Below are 16788 nucleotides of genomic sequence, written 5' to 3'. Positions count from 1 at the left end.
TTGTCAAATCAAAAGCTTTAGCCCTGAACACTGTGTTCACAGGCTCTTAAGTATTTTCTTAAGTCCATCCCTCATCAGAAAAATAATGATGCAAAACCTTTACTTTGAAGTCAAATTACTCAGGTGGCTACCTAAGAGCTTTGCTGAACCAGATCCTCAAATCCCACATTATGCACAGAGGGAATGGCCCCCCAGTTAAAGAGCAGAAAATTTGCCTCAGAATGCTTAGAAACCAGAGAATCTCTGTGGCTGAAACAGAGGTTATCTGAGTGCCTGGAAACCCCACGTGCTGCTCTGTGGGGATTTATGGCAATGGCAGAGAGCTGCTCAAACCTGCTCAGAATGATGAGTGTTAAAGTCACTGTCCAAAGCTTTGCATCGCCCTGAGGATCCAAGGGATGCATGCATGGACCCTCTGATTTTTCAAATGTGAAGCACACGTTGCTAGAAGAGGTTTTGTGGGGACTGAGCTGAGGTCCAGTGGGGGTGACTGGAGCTGCATTGATCTCCCTGTTGGTGCTGAGATGGTCAATAGGATGCACGGGGCAGGCTCCTCCTGTGAGGTATTTCTGTCAGGCAGCTGTGAGCAGAAGAGCGTTTGCTAGAGAGCTCTGGTTACAAAATTGATTGCAGTGTACGGGCACAAAGGGGCTCCAGAAGCAGACAGAAATACCAGAGTAGCTTGCTGGGGATGTACAAGATTAATATCACAAGGCTGGTTAGCTCAGAGAGGTAAGGGGCTTAGACCCAAGGATAATTCCATTTGTCATGTATCATGGCACACATCCCCTTCCCAGTGTGTTACCATTATAAATGTCAGCTGTGCATCTGTGAGATTATTGTTGAAATCATTTTATCATGCTACAGCTCATAAAAGCATTCTGTGCCTAAAACCAGGCCGTGGTATCAGGAAAGCCTCATTTTAATATTATTGTTTTGATGGTGTTGTAACAGGATCAGAGCTGATGCCCAAAGCTCTTTCCACCAGAATAGTTGGAGGAATATGGTGGTTTTTCACCTTAATCATAATCTCATCCTATACTGCCAACCTGGCTGCCTTCCTGACCGTGGAGAGGATGGAATCCCCCATCGACTCGGCAGATGACCTGGCCAAGCAAACCAAGATAGAGTACGGGGCTGTCAGGGACGGATCCACCATGACCTTCTTCAAGGTAAGGCAGCCCGGGGCAGCCGCGGGGCCGGAGCCGCTCCCGGCGCTCCAGCGGGGCCGGGAGGCGGAGCCGCAGCATCCCTGGGGATTGCAGGGGTGGGGAAAAGCAGCAGTCACCCAAAACCAGAGCCACAGCATCCCCCGAGGGTCACAGGGATAGGGAAATGCAGCATTCACCCAAAACCAGAGCCACAGCATCCCCCGAGGGTCACAGGGATGGGGAAATGCAGCATTCACCCAAAACCTGAGCCACGGCATCCTGAGGGACTGGAGGGGTGGGTGAATACATAATTCACCCAGAGCCACAACCACAGCATCCTGAGGGACTGGAGAAGGTAAATACAGCAGGCACCCCAGCCTCAGGGGATCCTTCAGCCCCAGGAATGTAAAACCCAGCAGGTTTCCCCCAGGACATGTAGAAGAGCAGCCTGGCAGTGAAGTGCAGTGAGGGGTAAACCCATCTGCCTCTGATGGCAACCAGGGCATGGACATGGGGATATTCTCCTCCAGCTGGGATGCGATTTCCTCCCAGCCACTTCACTAAAAAGCAGCTGGAAAAGTGCACTTCCCCTTCTGAAAGCCACATTTGCATCATGGTAATTCCACAGGAAAATGCAAGTTTGTTTGTCCCTTTTTTGAGGGCTCCATGGTCATATTACCCAGACTATCAATAGAGGAGCCACACACACACCTGAACACATCTGCAAGTGTTTTCTGTGGCTAATTGTGTGGTAGACAACTGTGATAATTATGTCTTTTTCCTTTTTCTTAATTATTAGTATTAATTACAGACCAAATGGATAATCTCATAAAATGTCAGTGCAAAAGCCAACAAGCTATAAATACAGAATCCGTGCACAGAAATCCTGTGGCAGTCAGAATTACTGAGCAGCTCCCTCAGCAGTGTCAGCAGGGAGGCCAGGCTCAGGATGAGCCCGGATCAGGCCTTTCCCTGTGGTCTCTGAGGATGGTGTTCATGGAGTCACACACACAGGGCCTCAGGAGGGGAGGAGACTCTGGGGGAAGCAGTGGGGCAGAACAACATCTGTGACAAGAGACCTCTCCCTCTCTGGGGACATCCCAAAAACTCAAAAATCAAAAATTCCTCTGCCACCTGCTCCAGGTGACCCTGCCTTGGTGAGGTCTTGGACTGGGTGATCTCTGGAGGTCCCTTCCCACCCCAACCATCCCAGGATTCTGGGACTCTGGGCAGTCTGTCCCTGCTGGTGCTGCCAAGGGTAAACTGCCCCTGCCAAGGCTCTGCTGTGGCTGAACAGAGATGTTTCCTTGCTGAAAGAAAAACACCAACTACAGCATTTTGCTATAGTGAGCTCCTGAAATGATGAGCTGACATTTCCACTGAGATGGAAACCCACCTGGAGATGTTCCAGTAAAGCAAGCTCTGGATTCTCCTCTGGCTCTTTCATGCCCAAAGAAGCTCACTGCCATTGATATTCTGAAGTCAAATTTAGCTTCAGAGACAAAACTTCAAATCCTGTTGCATCCCTGCATTTTTAGAGGAAATAGGTCCTGGAGCTGTACATGAGAAGCTCAGAACAAATTTCCTAGAGCTGTTTTTAGTTTTACACTGATTTCTTTTTGCACCATTAATCCTGCAGGCAGAAATATGTAGGCTTTAAAGCATGTGAGCTTCTAAAAGAAAACCTTCAGACAAGGTGGTTAAGTATTTATGCACTACATGTGTCAGCTTGCTTGTGCCTGAAATACATGGGCACAGAGGCACAGGGGAAGGACAGTACAGAAACTGGGGACGGATTCCCTGGCAGAGGGATGGTGACACAGTGAAAATGCATGAGAAATGCAGTGTATCACACTGCTAAACACTCTGTGGGTTTTTATTATGGAAACATCTCCAGATCCTCACAAGATTAGGAGTTCTTTGTCCTGCCCAAAACCTGAAATAAAATATCCTGGAGTGGCTCTCTGTACAAAGCCACTCCGACTTTGCCTTCCTGGGACTGTGAAATGCTGCATCTACTCCTTGAGCTAAACAAACACACACACAGCCCAGGGAGGGGCCTGGGAGGAGGCACCAGGAGGGAGTTCAGGCGGCACTTTCTCCACTCCCGCTCTCCTCCAGGGTACAGCACAGTGTCAGCTCCTCTGCCTCTCTCCCGGGAGCTGTCCGGTCCCCGCGAGTGCTGAAGCGCAGGGAACAGGCAGGGGGAAAGGAGGGATCACGGCGGCAGCAGCAAAAACACCCTGAGGAGGGAGGCATGGGGCTGGGTGCCCTGGGAAGGGTCATGGCCTCGAGTGCTTCCTCTGCTGCGAGATGTGATTTGTCAAATCAAACAGTACTAAAGCCAAGGAATGCCAAGGGGAACAGATTGTTTTCAGAACAACATTTTTCAAAGCAAACCGCGATGTGCTGGGCATTCCTCGCTGTGGAGGGGACAGGAACAAGGGAGTGACATGTAGGACACGAGAGGCAAAGCTCAGATCCCTCTGGTTTCCAGGACTGTATGAGACACACATGGAAAAAAAGGTTTCTGTAGACATCAGGCGCAGGAAAACACAAAGCAGACTCTAAAGAGCTTTGATTTAGGACTTTGTGCTCAAAGTAGCAGCAGGAAGCCCTGGAAGATGAGATTACACGGTGTAATGCTGGATGGGATGGAGATCAGGAAGCATATTGGAAAAGCGAGGTGCTCCCACTGCTTTCCCAAAGCTCCACTTGCATTCATTCAAGCTGACATCACCTGTAGTTAGTGGTGTCTGTAAGGCCCGTGCTAACAGCTGTGATTGCCCACTGGTTTGGAATGCCTGTTCCTATCGTTTCCCCAGAAAAAAATTATTCTGAGGATGAGATATTTTTCAAGGAAGTCACTTTTCTGCAGTGACTTTTAGCCAGACAGTGGGGGGAATGAAAACAAAAGCAACTGGAATAATTTGTGGGGGGAAATGGAGTTCTGACTTTGAAAGGAACCTCAGAATTGGCCTTTTCCCTGTGTAGAGATGCCAGATCTGGCCAGAGCAGATGAAAATACCCCAAAAACAGGACCTGGGCATCTCAGGACAGTTAAGCCTTGTAGGAGGGCAGGCCAGCAGCACCCCAGGCAGCATTGCCCATCTGTGGGAATGGCCAAATCTGGGAGAAGTCCAGCTGAAGGCAAGATGTTTCCCATCCACAAGCAGTGACACACTTTATTTCTTCAGACTGTCCTGCTCTGTTTCCAGCATGTCCAGAAATCTTCCACTGCCTTCTTCCCCCTCCATCATAACTGATCTTAACCCTGTGTTGCAGCTTGTGCCAGCTCCTGCCTTCTAAAGTGCAGATGTTTTTCCACTGAAATTAATGAAAATTCAAAGGCCAAAATTTGGCACAGGATCCATCCTGAGGAAAAAAAAGGTAGCTGGCAAGTTGAGAAGCCAAGATCTTTCTTACAAACTCTGAATAAGGAATACATTCTTCCACTAAATTCACCGTCAGACTCAGTCTAGTGCATAAACAAAGCATCGATTTCAAAAATATTCCCAACTGAGCTATAAAAATGGTAACTACTCGTGGAGAGCCATTCAACCACCTTCAGAGTTTAGTGGTACCCTGTGGCTCACCAAACTGAGGTGGAATTCAGGTGACATTCACAGATACCGAATTTATAGGTAAGGCATATTAACATTTAAAGCACAAAGAACCAGAAAATCAACTTCTCACAGGAATCCCCCCAAAGCTGGAGTTGAAAACTGAGCCTGGAATCAGCTGAGATGGCTGTAAACCAGAGACAGGGCTTGAGGGACTGAGGAGGCGCTGCCCTTCACCCCTGTGGCGAAAGGATCACGTCCTCAAGTCTGATTGCAATGGAAGCACAAAGCAGGAGTTTGTTTATTTGGTCTGTTCCTCAAACTTTATCCCTGAAGCAGTGACTTCAGGCAAGTGATATGAACAGACAGGGGCAGAGGAATGCTTTGCTCATCACCAGGCTCTTGGAGCAGTGGGTGTGACCCAATGGCTGGGAGCAGAGTGTCCAGGGACAGCAGTGTCCCGGGGCAGCAGTGTCCCAGGGCAGCAGTGCCCAGCTGCACTGGGTCAGCTGCCTTCATGCTGCAGTCCATGGAGCAGCATGGGCCCAGAAAACTCCAGAGCACTTGACAGCCAGGTCAGTAATTCCATTCCTGGCACTGCAAAGAAAGCAGGAAACAACAAGAGATTCCTCAGCATAAAGCCCAGCGAGAGGGGAGTGCTGCTGGAAGGAAACCCTGCCACCCCTTCCCCGTCACTCCAGATGTGGTGCCGCCATCGAGGCTGGCGCGGCTGAGGAACGCCTGGCAAGGGCAGTTGGGGTGCTGGTGTGACTCCGTGCCTCCTTTTCCCGGCAGAAATCCAAAATCTCGACGTATGAGAAGATGTGGGCGTTCATGAGCAGCCGGCAGCAGACGGCGCTGGTGAAGAACAACGACGAGGGCATCCAGCGCGTGCTCACCACCGACTACGCCCTGCTGATGGAGTCCACCAGCATCGAGTACGTGACCCAGAGGAACTGCAACCTCACCCAGATCGGGGGCCTCATCGACTCCAAGGGCTACGGCGTGGGCACCCCCATTGGTAAGAGCCCGGCGAGCACAGCAGTGTCCCCTGAGGCAAGCATTCACTCCTGGCACCTCAGAAACAGGACTGAATCCTGTGAGAATGCATTCATACTGACAAAACCAGGGCTAGATGGGACACTGGGAAGGAATTCCTCCCTGGGAGGTTGCTGAGGGTCTGGCACAGGGTGCCCAGATAATCTGTGGCTGCCCCATCCCTGGCAGTGTCCAAGGTGAGGTTGGATGGGGCTTGGAGCAACCTGGGACAGTGGAAGCTGTCCCTGCCCACCTGACTGGAAGGGCTTTAAGGTCCCTTCCCACCCAAACTATTCTGGAATTCTGTACGTGCCCCAAAGAAAACTCCTTACTCAAAACCCTGCATCTCCCTGATGCAGAACCTTGCAGTTGCCCCTCACTGTTCTTCAGTGTTGCGCTGAGGTCATGAAATAAATCAGAAATTCATCCCCTTTAATGCAGAGCTTTAAGACTCCCAGTTTCTCAGAACTCTCTCTGGCAGACCTTTTCTAGCATGTCCAGTACCCTTTCTAAGATCTTCTAATTGTACAGCATTAAAAATTGTGTCAGATTTTTGTGCTGTGCACTTGTGAACAATTGGCACAGGGGAGCCAGGTTTTGCCCTGTGTTCAAGAATTATGGAGCCACAGAAGGGTTTGGCTTGGAAAGAATCTCAAAGTGCCACCCCTGCCATGGCAGGGACACCTCCCACTATCCCAGGTTGCTCCAAGCCCTGTCCAGCTGGGGATTGGTTCATCCATTGCTTGACAGAGCAGATATAAATAAGGGAGAAACACCTCTGCACTTGGAACTGTCATTCTTTGTGGTGCTGAGCCCCGCAGACAGATTGTCACAGACATGACATCCCAAGTATATTTTTCCACTGGCTATGTAAGAACAGCCCTGGCACCCTGAGAAAAGTGATACAAAAGCTAAAACCCCCAAGAATGACAAACTCATGGCAAGAGTTTCCTTGCGGTTATAAAAGTGCCACACTTTAAACCAAGAACAATGAAGGAATAATTGGAACAGATGGCAATCCTCAGAGACAGTGCAGCCATTGGAAATGCAGCTGTGAAATATATTTATAAGATGCTTCTTGTATGAGAAGTGAACCTTTATATTTTTGTTAAGAAAAACCTGCAAAATTCAGGGGAATATATATCCCCAAGCACTGTGGAATAATCCAGCATCATTAAGCATCTCATAAACAACTGATTTCATGAACAAGATAAGCCTGCCACTATTCAGAGGGACCCCCAAGGCTCTGTTACTTCTCTCAGAGCATTCAAGAGTATTGATTGCACAGGCTGTATGGAAAAAAAAAAATTTAAAAGGGTTGTCTGTGACCCTTAACACCAGATCTTCAGCATGGCTTAACTGCAGGGGAATGTAAAACCACAGGGCCTGTGACTCCAGAATTTCCAGTGAGGGAGCTGGACAGCACCTTATGGCTCCTGGAGAAACAGGGAGGAGAATGGGAGAATTCCTGAATCCAGGAAATGTATTATTTTATCAGAGCATCTTCTGCAAGTAAAATACAGCAGTTCTAGGCATCAGGAGAATTTCTCCATGGAAAGGGTGTCCAGGCCTTGGCAGGGGCTGCCCAGGGAGGTTTGGAGTGCCCATCCCTGGGGGTGTCAGAAAGGTCTGGGTGTGGCACTCCATGCTCTGGGCTGGGGACGAGGTGGGGATTAGGCAGGTTTAATTCCAGGATCAGTGCCAGGCTGATGCAGGTAATTCTAACACTAAAGCTCTTCCCAGTTCCTTGGGAGACTGCTAAGAAAGTAGATGAATGCCCTTCTTGGCCTAAGAGGTTTGTTAATAGCTCAGAGGCCGTAAGTAATGTGCTGAATATTTAAAGAGGTGTGGAGATGGATTTGTGGGTGGTGGTAGAGCTCACCAATAAACCACCACCAGTGCAGCTCTTCAGACACTCTTGACAAACTCTAAAAGCCAGTGCAGAAATCTGGAGGTGACTGTTACCCTCCAGATGAATTGTGGTAATCTTGATGGCAACATAAACACCCCAAGAAAGAATGAACAGCCTCACAAATCCTGTGCTGTGACTCTGGCTGCTCCACTTTAGCTCCCAGCTGTGTCCTTCCAGACAGGGGAAATGGATGAGTCCTGCAGCCTTACACATTGCAGGGGACAAGGCACAAACAATTCTGCTCTCTCTTCTGCGAGGCACTGCTGTTTTCAGTTGTAATAATTCACTCCTGTGTGCGAAGCCAGTTTTTGGAGGTGTTTCTGGCCTGTTTTCTGTGCTGTTATTTTTGGGTCTTTAACAGCAAGCACACAAATCATCCATTCCTACAGTGGGCACGTTTTCCTCTCAGAGCTGGCTGCCTCCAGCAAGTGCTGGTCTCTGGCTTGCCAGGTGGATTTGGGATAGTGTGACACACAGCTCCTGGCAGCTGTGGGCACAGCATGGCCCAGTGCTGGCAGTGCTCTGCCCCAGCAGCAGCTGAGTGCTGGCACAACAAAGGAGGAGCTGCCATGTTCCTCACACTGTTCTCCTCAGACAGGGCTGGGGGATGAAGGAAATGGAGAGCAGCAAGGGGGACCTGTGTCCACAGGACAAGGGGTTTTAACAATGTCCTGCACAGCAAAATAAGGAGCAAAACTGAAGCTGTGGGGCTGAATTTCCAAGGCTATTTCAGTGCATAAGGAGGTGCCTCAGTGAGATTTTTCTGAAGTGCCATGTGATCTCTTCAATTCTGGCACACAATCTGCCTTAAAGCTTGGTTTGCCTTGATGGAGTTGAGTTTGCAACCCCTCTAATGTGCAGCAAAATGTGACTTTGGTGAAATAGCGGTTGAAGAGAATCTGAGAATCACAGAACTGCCTGGATTGGGAGGGACTTTGGAGCCCATCCAGTGCCATCCCTGCCATGGCAGGGACACCTCCCACTGTCCCAGATTGCTCCAAGCCCTGTCCAACCTGGCCTTGGGCACTGCCAGGGATCCAGGGGCAGCCCCAGCTGCTCTGGGCACCCTGTGCCAGGGCCTTACACCCTCACAGGGAAGAATTTCTTTCCAATATCCCTCCTAATCCTGCCCTCTGGCAGTGGGAAGCCATTCCCCCGTGTCCTGTCCTTCCATGTCTTATTCATGTGCTGCTAAAGGAGGGGAAAGGGGAAAGAAATAGCTGCAGGGCTTTCAGCTCTGCATTTCAGCCCAGACTCCAAATGTTTCCAGCTGTAGGGAGTCCAGCATGGCAGGATTTGGGAGCACACATGTGCCTTTGGAGGCAAACAGCATCTCACAGAATCACAGAACCATTCTTGCAAGCTCCCCCTCCTTGCAATCACAAAATCCTGGTCCCACAAAGTCTCTCTCACAAACACAGGCTGCAGGATTTTGGAAGATGGCTGAGCAGTGTGAGAACAAATCTAAGCAGGCTGAGCCACCAGTGTGACCCCACTCCTCACCAGACACTGCCCAGGCCCATAAAGCTGCAGAGCCTGCACACACAACATTTAGCAAATGGTGGCCTGCAAACCAAAAGCATGAAATTGTTCCTATTTTCAGCTTGCAGGGCCGCTATTATTGCAAATCACAATAAAAAGGACTTGTCCATACAGTGTTCTTACAAGCTGTAGGTAGCTGAGGTGGAGCTGTGAGTGTAAATGAGAAGAGAAAGTGTCTGAGTGACTGTGGACTCCTCTGAGGCAGTCCTCATTTACAGGCAGCAGGAAAAACCAACAGATGCTGAAGTCAATAGAAGGGATGCAAAGTGGAAATTCTCAACAAGTGCTCACAGCAATATTCAAATATGATGTGGAGGAATGCCTTAGCAAGAAAACCCACTGCCAAGGCTTAAATAAACCTCACTAGGAGACCCTAAAATTATCACAAATTCTCAAATAACTGCACCAGTGCAGCCTTCTGCTTCCAAGTGCCTAGGGCAGACACCAACAGAGATTCCCCTTTCCAGCTGGAATAATCCCCCCTGTGACAAGGGAGGCTTCTGCCTCAGAGGGTGGCAGCTCCTCCCTGCAGCACCACCAGGCCTCACTGTCCCCTTGCAGGGTCCCCATACAGGGACAAGATCACCATCGCCATCCTGCAGCTGCAGGAGGAGGGCAAGCTGCACATGATGAAGGAGAAGTGGTGGCGAGGCAACGGCTGCCCCGAGGAGGACAGCAAGGAAGCCAGCGCCCTCGGGGTGGAGAACATCGGGGGCATCTTCATCGTGCTGGCGGCGGGGCTGGTGCTCTCCGTGTTCGTGGCCATCGGCGAGTTCATCTACAAGTCACGCAAGAACAGCGACATCGAGCAGGTGAGTGAGTGACCCTGCCCTCTCCATGGAGCGGGTGAGTGAGCGACCCTGCCCTGCTCCATGGAGCGGCTGAGTGACCCTGCCCTCTCCATGGAGCGGGTGAGTGACCCTGCCCTCTCCATGGAGCGGGTGAGTGAGTGACCCTGCCCCGCTCCATGGAGCGGGTGAGTGAGTGACCCTGCCCTGCTCCATAGAGCGGGTGAGTGAGTGACCCTGCCCTCTCCATGGAGCGGGTGAGTGACCCTGCCCTCTCCATGGAGCGGGTGAGTGAGCGACCCTGCCCTGCTCCATGGAGCGGGTGAGTGAGTGACCCTGCCCTGCTCCATGGAGCGGGTGAGTGACCCTGCCCTCTCCATGGAGCGGGTGAGTGACCCTGCCCTCTCCACTGAGCGGCTGAGTGACCCTGCCCTCTCCATGGAGCGGGTGAGTGAGCGACCCTGCCCTGCTCCATGGAGCGGGTGAGTGACCCTGCCCTCTCCATGGAGCGGGTGAGTGAGTGACCCTGCTCTGCTCCATGGAGCGGGTGAGTGACCCTGCCCTGCTCCATGGAGCGGGTGAGTGACCCTGCCCCGCTCCATGGAGCGGGTGAGTGAGTGACCCTGCCCCGCTCCATGGAGCGGGTGAGTGAGTGACCCTGCCCTGCTCCATGGAGCGGGTGAGTGAGTGACCCTGCCCCGCTCCATGGAGCGGGTGAGTGAGTGACCCTGCCCTGCTCCATGGAGCGGGTGAGTGAGTGACCCTGCCCTCTCCATGGAGCGGGTGAGTGAGTGACCCTGCCCTCTCCATGGAGCGGGTGAGTGAGTGACCCTGCCCTCTCCATGGAGCGGGTGAGTAAGTGACCCTGCCCCGCTCCATGGAGCGGGTGAGTGAGTGACCCTGCCCCGCTCCATGGAGCGGGTGAGTGACCCTGCCCTCTCCATGGAGCGGGTGAGTGACCCTGCCCTCTCCATGGAGCAGGTGAGTGAGTTACCCTGCCCTGCTCCATGGAGCGGCTGAGTGAGTGACCCTGCCCCGCTCCATGGAGCGGGTGAGTGAGTGACCCTGCCCTGCTCCATAGAGCGGGTGAGTGAGTGACCCTGCCCTCTCCATGGAGCAGGTGAGTGACCCTGCCCTCTCCATGGAGTGGGTGAGTGAGTGACCCTGCCCCGGTCCATGAAGGGGCTGAGTGAGTGACCCTGCCCCGCTCCATGGAGCGGGTGAGTGAGTGACCCTGCCCTCTCCATGGAGCGGGTGAGTGAGTGACCCTGCCCTCTCCATGGAGCGGGTGAGTAAGTGACCCTGCCCTCTCCATGGAGCTGGTGAGTGACCATGGGAGGGCTCTGCAGCACACACCTCCTTGATGGAGCGTGCATTTCCCACTGCTGAGCTCCCGCCAGGCAGCCCTGGCTCTAATGACAAATAATTTATTAATAACGACAGGGAAGTGCCTCACCCACGGTCCAATTAGTGCTGCTTAGCAGGGCAGTGCAGAACAAGGGCAATTAATTTCTCAAACAGTTTCTGCTTGAACTTCAGGACTTCCAGCATAAATTACATTGGAAAGGAATAAAACACAACTGGGCTGTTGGGTCTTTTATATGGCATTATCACAAGGAAAGCACATCCAAATCCCAAGAGTAATTTTCCTCTTGCTCTAGAAAGCATCTTTTTTTCAGAGCCAGGGGTTTACCACTTGTGCTGAAGGATGCACTTCAAAGCAGGGAGATCTACTGAGAGGTGATGGATGCCACTGTAAAGTAAGATTGTGGAGCCAAAGAAGTTCTGGTAATAGCTCTGCTGAAGTGTAATGAGCAATTTAAAAGGGCAGAGGAAAAGGAAGGAAATGCTATGTGTAAATCACACCTTGAGCGTTAGAGCATTTAGTGAGAAGGGATCAATCCTTACAACCCCTTTATAGAGCCACCAGCCCTGTGAAGGAGGCAGGGCTGAGCAGGAACTGGCAGAGTGTCCCTAAGCAGTCAGCCAGCCCCTCCTGCCCCGGGGTAGTTTGTCCTGCTCTGTCCTGGACCCTGCTGTGGCCCTGTTTGGCTCCCTTCCCTCCAGCAGGACTTTCTGAGGGACAAGGGGACCCCGCCCTGCAGGACCAGGGGGTGACCCTGAATCCCCAAAGGTTCCCATTTCCTCACTCCAGGCTCCCAGACGTGAGGTACCCACCTCAAAGCGGGTTAAGTTCCCTTTGCACTTTGAGGTGGGAAAGGCTTTTCCAGGGAGATTCCCCCTCCCCATCCAAGGTGTTATCCTACAAGGGTGGTGACATAAATGCCAGGAGTGGCTGTTGAGGCACAGACCCTCCCCGAAGGCAGCAGGGATAAGTGGGAGGAAAAAGGAACATTTTGAGCTTGCTCTGGGAGGTGCAGTTTGCATCAAAAGCGGTGTCACTGTCCGCAAAAACAGATGCATCTCATGGAGCAACCCCAGGATATGCCAGTCAAAGCGTCCCTGGTTTGGGATAAGGCAGAGATAAAGGATTAATGTATTTGCACATATTGCAGCTTTCTAATTAGTACTTTAGCCCGTTTTAGCACAAAATGCATAAAAAATGTATTAGTATCTTTGTTTTGTTCCTGTCTCAGGAGATCGTTTATTCAAATACATTTTGGAGAACAGTTGCAGCTAATTAAAATATTTAGTATAATTAAAAATGTTGAGTTTAAGTGCTAACATGGTGCAGAATAGCCTGGAAACTTTGCAGAAGTCTGTGGAAGGCACTGCCTGCCTGAAGCCAGGACTAAAGCAGACCTAAAGCTTTCTGTCAGGGGTGAGCAATATTACTGAGCAATAAGTGGGGTGAATAACAGAATTCGGGGTGGCACACACGTGTGCACACCCCCCATTTCTGCACCTGCACTGCTGCTGCTCAGCAAGGTGTTGCTGAATAATTAGAATCATCCAGTGAGTTAATGTGGCACATCCAGCCTCTTTTCCAGAAGCAATTTCACTGAGAGCACAATACCAGCGATTCAGTGCTTCTCTCTGGTTTCTCTGGGATTGTTTTCTCTTTGCCCTGGTGAGATAAGCAGCTTAGATGGGAAACGCTGTGCAGGGTGTGTTATCACTAAGCTAATCCAAAGCATTGTTGAACAAAATCTGTGACTTTTCTGTTCCCATGAGTTGAGTCTCTTTTGATTTAAATGGCTTTTGAATCATTCTCATGCCTGTTTTCAGTTTTCCTTCGTTCATTTATTTACTTTCTCCATTTCTCTTCTCTTGCATGCAAGGCCTTTTGTTTCTTTTACGGACTGCAGTGTAAGCAACCCCACCCGTCCAACTCCACCTCTGGCACCACCTTATCCACGGAGTTAGACTGTGGCAAGTTAATCCGGGAGGAGCGAGGGATCCGAGCGCAGCCCTCGATCCACACGGTGTAGTCAGGAGAGGAGCAAGGTGTGTGTGTCCGGGAGAGCCTCACGCAGGGTTAACGCAGGGGGTGAGCTGATCTGGAGCGAATTGCCAAAGGCCCGAAATCGGGCAGTTTAAATGGTGTCACAGGACATAATTACACCCCCAGCAGGGAGCTCGGCAGAGCGTGCCAGCCTTTCAGAATTATCACAGCCTCTCATGTGCAATTGTCACCTTGTCATTTCCTGGGGTAATTCACCTGCTTCAGGTAAGAAAAATTATTTCCCTGCTTTTCATCTCCTCCCCAACCCGAGCTGAACGGTGGCAGCTTCCTCACTGAAAGCAGGGAGGAGCATCCAGCTTGGTGCCTGCTGCAAGCGGGCCAGGAACCTCTGAATTCAGGAACCTCCCAAACACCCTGCAGGGCTCCATTAACTTCCTGGACCCCTGTTACAAGCTGCCAGAGATGGTGAGCAGGCATCTCTTACGCCCTGTGTCAATATTTAATGAATTTTAAGTCCTCCATTTAAAAGGCATTACTCTAAGCCTGCAAGTAACTATCATAGCACAAAATCAGACCCATCAGTTACATTTTATGCCATGTATCCATTAAGGACAAATTCAACAGGAGCACCCGCAGGCAATACCCACACAGAGCATTAGTAGAGCAACTCCATCGTCTTGTTTGAGCAATTCACGGGGTTCATTTGTAACACAGAAACTCCTCTGTGGGAAAGTCGGGCATCAGTCTATCCCAGACAGTAAAGCCCTGGCATTGCTTTGCATATTGCACCCTGCTGGCGTGTTTTGTGCAGGAGGCTGCCACTGGATGTGTTTCACACCCTGGGAGCGCAACACTTGGATTTCCTCCAGCCCTCAGCCAGTCAGGGGCTGACAGGGCAGGGGACAATGGACTGGATGTGGCTTTGCCACCAAAAAACATATGTCAACAATCTGAGATGCACAAAGTGCACAGAAATGCCAGCTCGAGGGATGTCATCAACGGTGGCAAACCCCACCGTTCCCAAAGCCTGTTACCTGTATTCCATTGTATGCCATACTCCCATCAGTGTCACCAGCTCATCATCTCCCTCCCCTCAGCCCTATTTTATGTTTTCCTGCCCAGTGGAGCTCCTGCTCATCAGACAGGTTACTGCTCTGTTCTCCTGGGGCCATTTCTGCCCCCTGTGCAGTCAGGGGCCTCGCTGGACGGCGTCCCCTCGCACCCAAAGTGCTCCCCCCTGGTTGGTGTCTGTGCACCTGGCTGCTGAGGCCAGGCAGGGCAAGCAGTGCCCCGTGATCTCCTCTCAGCCCTGTCCCAGTGCTGATGCTGCTGGCAGCAGGCTGGAGTGCTTTGTGACAAAGCTCTGCTGCTCACAGCTCGGCTGCTCCAATTCTCCCTGCCCATCCCAGGGTGGAAGTTTATGCTGCACTCCAGATGCTGCAAGAAATTGTCTTGCTCAGAATGATCTCTTAACTTGTTTGAATGAGGCCTTGAAAGCTTTGGCTCTCATAAAATGCTCCCTCTCGCCAGCAAAGACCTGAATTAGGTCCTCTGAATACCTGATTTAAGAAAACACTTTTTATTTGCAGCCTCCCAGTAGAAGAGACTTAAAACTAATTAAATTCAGCTCCTCTCAACTCTCAGAGGAGAAGGAAGATGCCTAATGTGTTTATCTCCATCATTGCTCCACACAAGGAATCCTCTGGGCTGCAGCTTGGGCCGGTTCTGCAATCGTTCCTTAGATTGGTGCCGGATCCAGAGTGTTTCTGTCACTTGCTGGGTAAACATTGTCCCAGCTGTCAGTCCCACAGCCCCGCTGGCAGTGACAGCATCATTCCCTGGGTTTAGCTGTCCCACACACGGCCCCACAGGCTGGCAGCAGCTCCCTGGGGGAATGCCAAAGCAGCTCCTGCTATCCCCGACAGAGCCTCAACCCTAGCTACAAAAGCACATATCAAAAACCATCACTGCTCAGGTGATGTGGGAGACCAGCAAGCAGCTTTTCTGATTTTCCTTGTGAACAGAGCACAAAGGAACAGTCTCTGTAAGCGGGGAAGAGTTAAATTAATCCCTGGGTTACTGTCACACTGTTTTGACAGTCACTGCTCAATAGACTCTGGCAGGTTAAAGGAGTTAATTTGGGGATCTCCTCATGCCACCAGAATATGCCTCTCCTCATGCCATCTGTGTGACAGAATACTCAATGTGCCCCAGCAGCAGTTTCCTCACTAAAAGAAACTATTTCCGATGTTTTTGCTTTTGTGCAAAGGTAAATCCATTTTCTTTCAGCACAAGGCACAGGTCAGTGTCCCAGCTATGGGTGCAGGAGAAAAATCCTGACTTCTGTACTTCCTCCTCTGTCCCTGAGCTGCTCAGGAGTTCTTCCAGAATGAAATGGGCCCCACATCCTTTGATTTTCACAGTTACCAGCACTTCCACAACACACTGGGGTTTGGGTGGCTTCTTTATTGCTACTTGGTTAATTTTGCAAGGTATTAATAAAATGCCTTGTCCTCAGTGGTAGCCCAGCAGCAGAAGCAACAGACTGATAAATCCTGACTACAACTCTTTTTTTTTTCATTGTTTCTACTTTATGTTATTTATTTTTTTTTTTTTTTCATTCTGAGTCTGTAATTCTCCTAAAGCTTAGCACAGACCTCTGCATGGGAGTGTAAGGAAGGATTTGGGAGCTTCATGACCAAGCTTTAGCAGCTGCTGAAACGACCAAAGGGCACGGAGAAAGAGTCCCACACCACACAGAGAGCAGAACCTTGTCTGTTTTCAAAGGATGACACCTTCTTTTACACACCATGGCCAGCAGCATTTTGACACTGCCAGAATGAGAAAGTTAAGCTGGCTGAAAGCAAAATGTTAAATTCATCATGAAGTTGTACAAGAGATTGATCTGTGCCCACTCTGCTCTTGTTCTGGGCAGACCTCAGCAGTGGACTGACCAGCATGGGAAAAAAAGGGATTTTAAAGCAACCCTTTCAGTCTGGCCACCTGAATATGAGACAGAAGAACAGTATATTTCCCTTTTTAATTGAATTTTAATGTCAACATTCCCTTTTTGGAGGCTGCTTTGCAAGTGCTCCTCAGAGGACTTGGGCTTGGGCTCAAGGGTCTTAGGGTGTGTTCCTTGTCCGTGGCTTTCCTATAAACCCCATACCATTCTGGCTGAGACTGTGCTTGCTCTGCACCACTTTCCCTAAAAACACCTTGGAGTCTTCCTGATAATAATTATTTTAAAATTCAAAGCAGTTGGAAGTGGCGCCACTGGGCACTCCAGAGATCAGATATGAAAAACCTCCCAGCAATATGTTCTGTGTATCTGTCTGCAGATGCAAAATGAACTTCAGGGGGTGTTTTGTGGAGATGAATGTGAAAGGCATTGTGGTGATTGCACATTCTGAGTAATAGGAATCCC

General features: G+C 50.5%; 1 protein-coding gene across 4 annotated transcripts in view; it reads left to right on the top strand.

The window, feature by feature from the left end:
• GRIK1 (glutamate ionotropic receptor kainate type subunit 1) overlaps positions 1 to 16788 on the top strand; it is a 104076-nt gene that overhangs the window by 84492 nt on the left and 2796 nt on the right. For 2 of the 4 annotated variants that reach the window (XM_066571816.1, XM_066571818.1), the window contains 4 exons: positions 955 to 1172; positions 5510 to 5735; positions 9768 to 10018; positions 13237 to 13402. In XM_066571816.1, the coding sequence (XP_066427913.1) occupies positions 955 to 1172; positions 5510 to 5735; positions 9768 to 10018; positions 13237 to 13386 (845 nt within the window). In that variant the 3' untranslated portion in view covers positions 13387 to 13402. The remainder of the gene's footprint in view (positions 1 to 954; positions 1173 to 5509; positions 5736 to 9767; positions 10019 to 13236; positions 13403 to 16788) is intronic. The other 2 variants (XM_066571815.1, XM_066571817.1) reach the window with 1 other exon arrangement.

This window comes from Molothrus aeneus, chromosome 2 (genome assembly GCF_037042795.1).
Source record: "Molothrus aeneus isolate 106 chromosome 2, BPBGC_Maene_1.0, whole genome shotgun sequence".
Taxonomy (NCBI): Eukaryota; Metazoa; Chordata; class Aves; order Passeriformes; family Icteridae; genus Molothrus; species Molothrus aeneus.
Note: the sequence above shows the minus strand (reverse complement) of the source record. Positions and strands in the feature narration are given on the sequence as shown.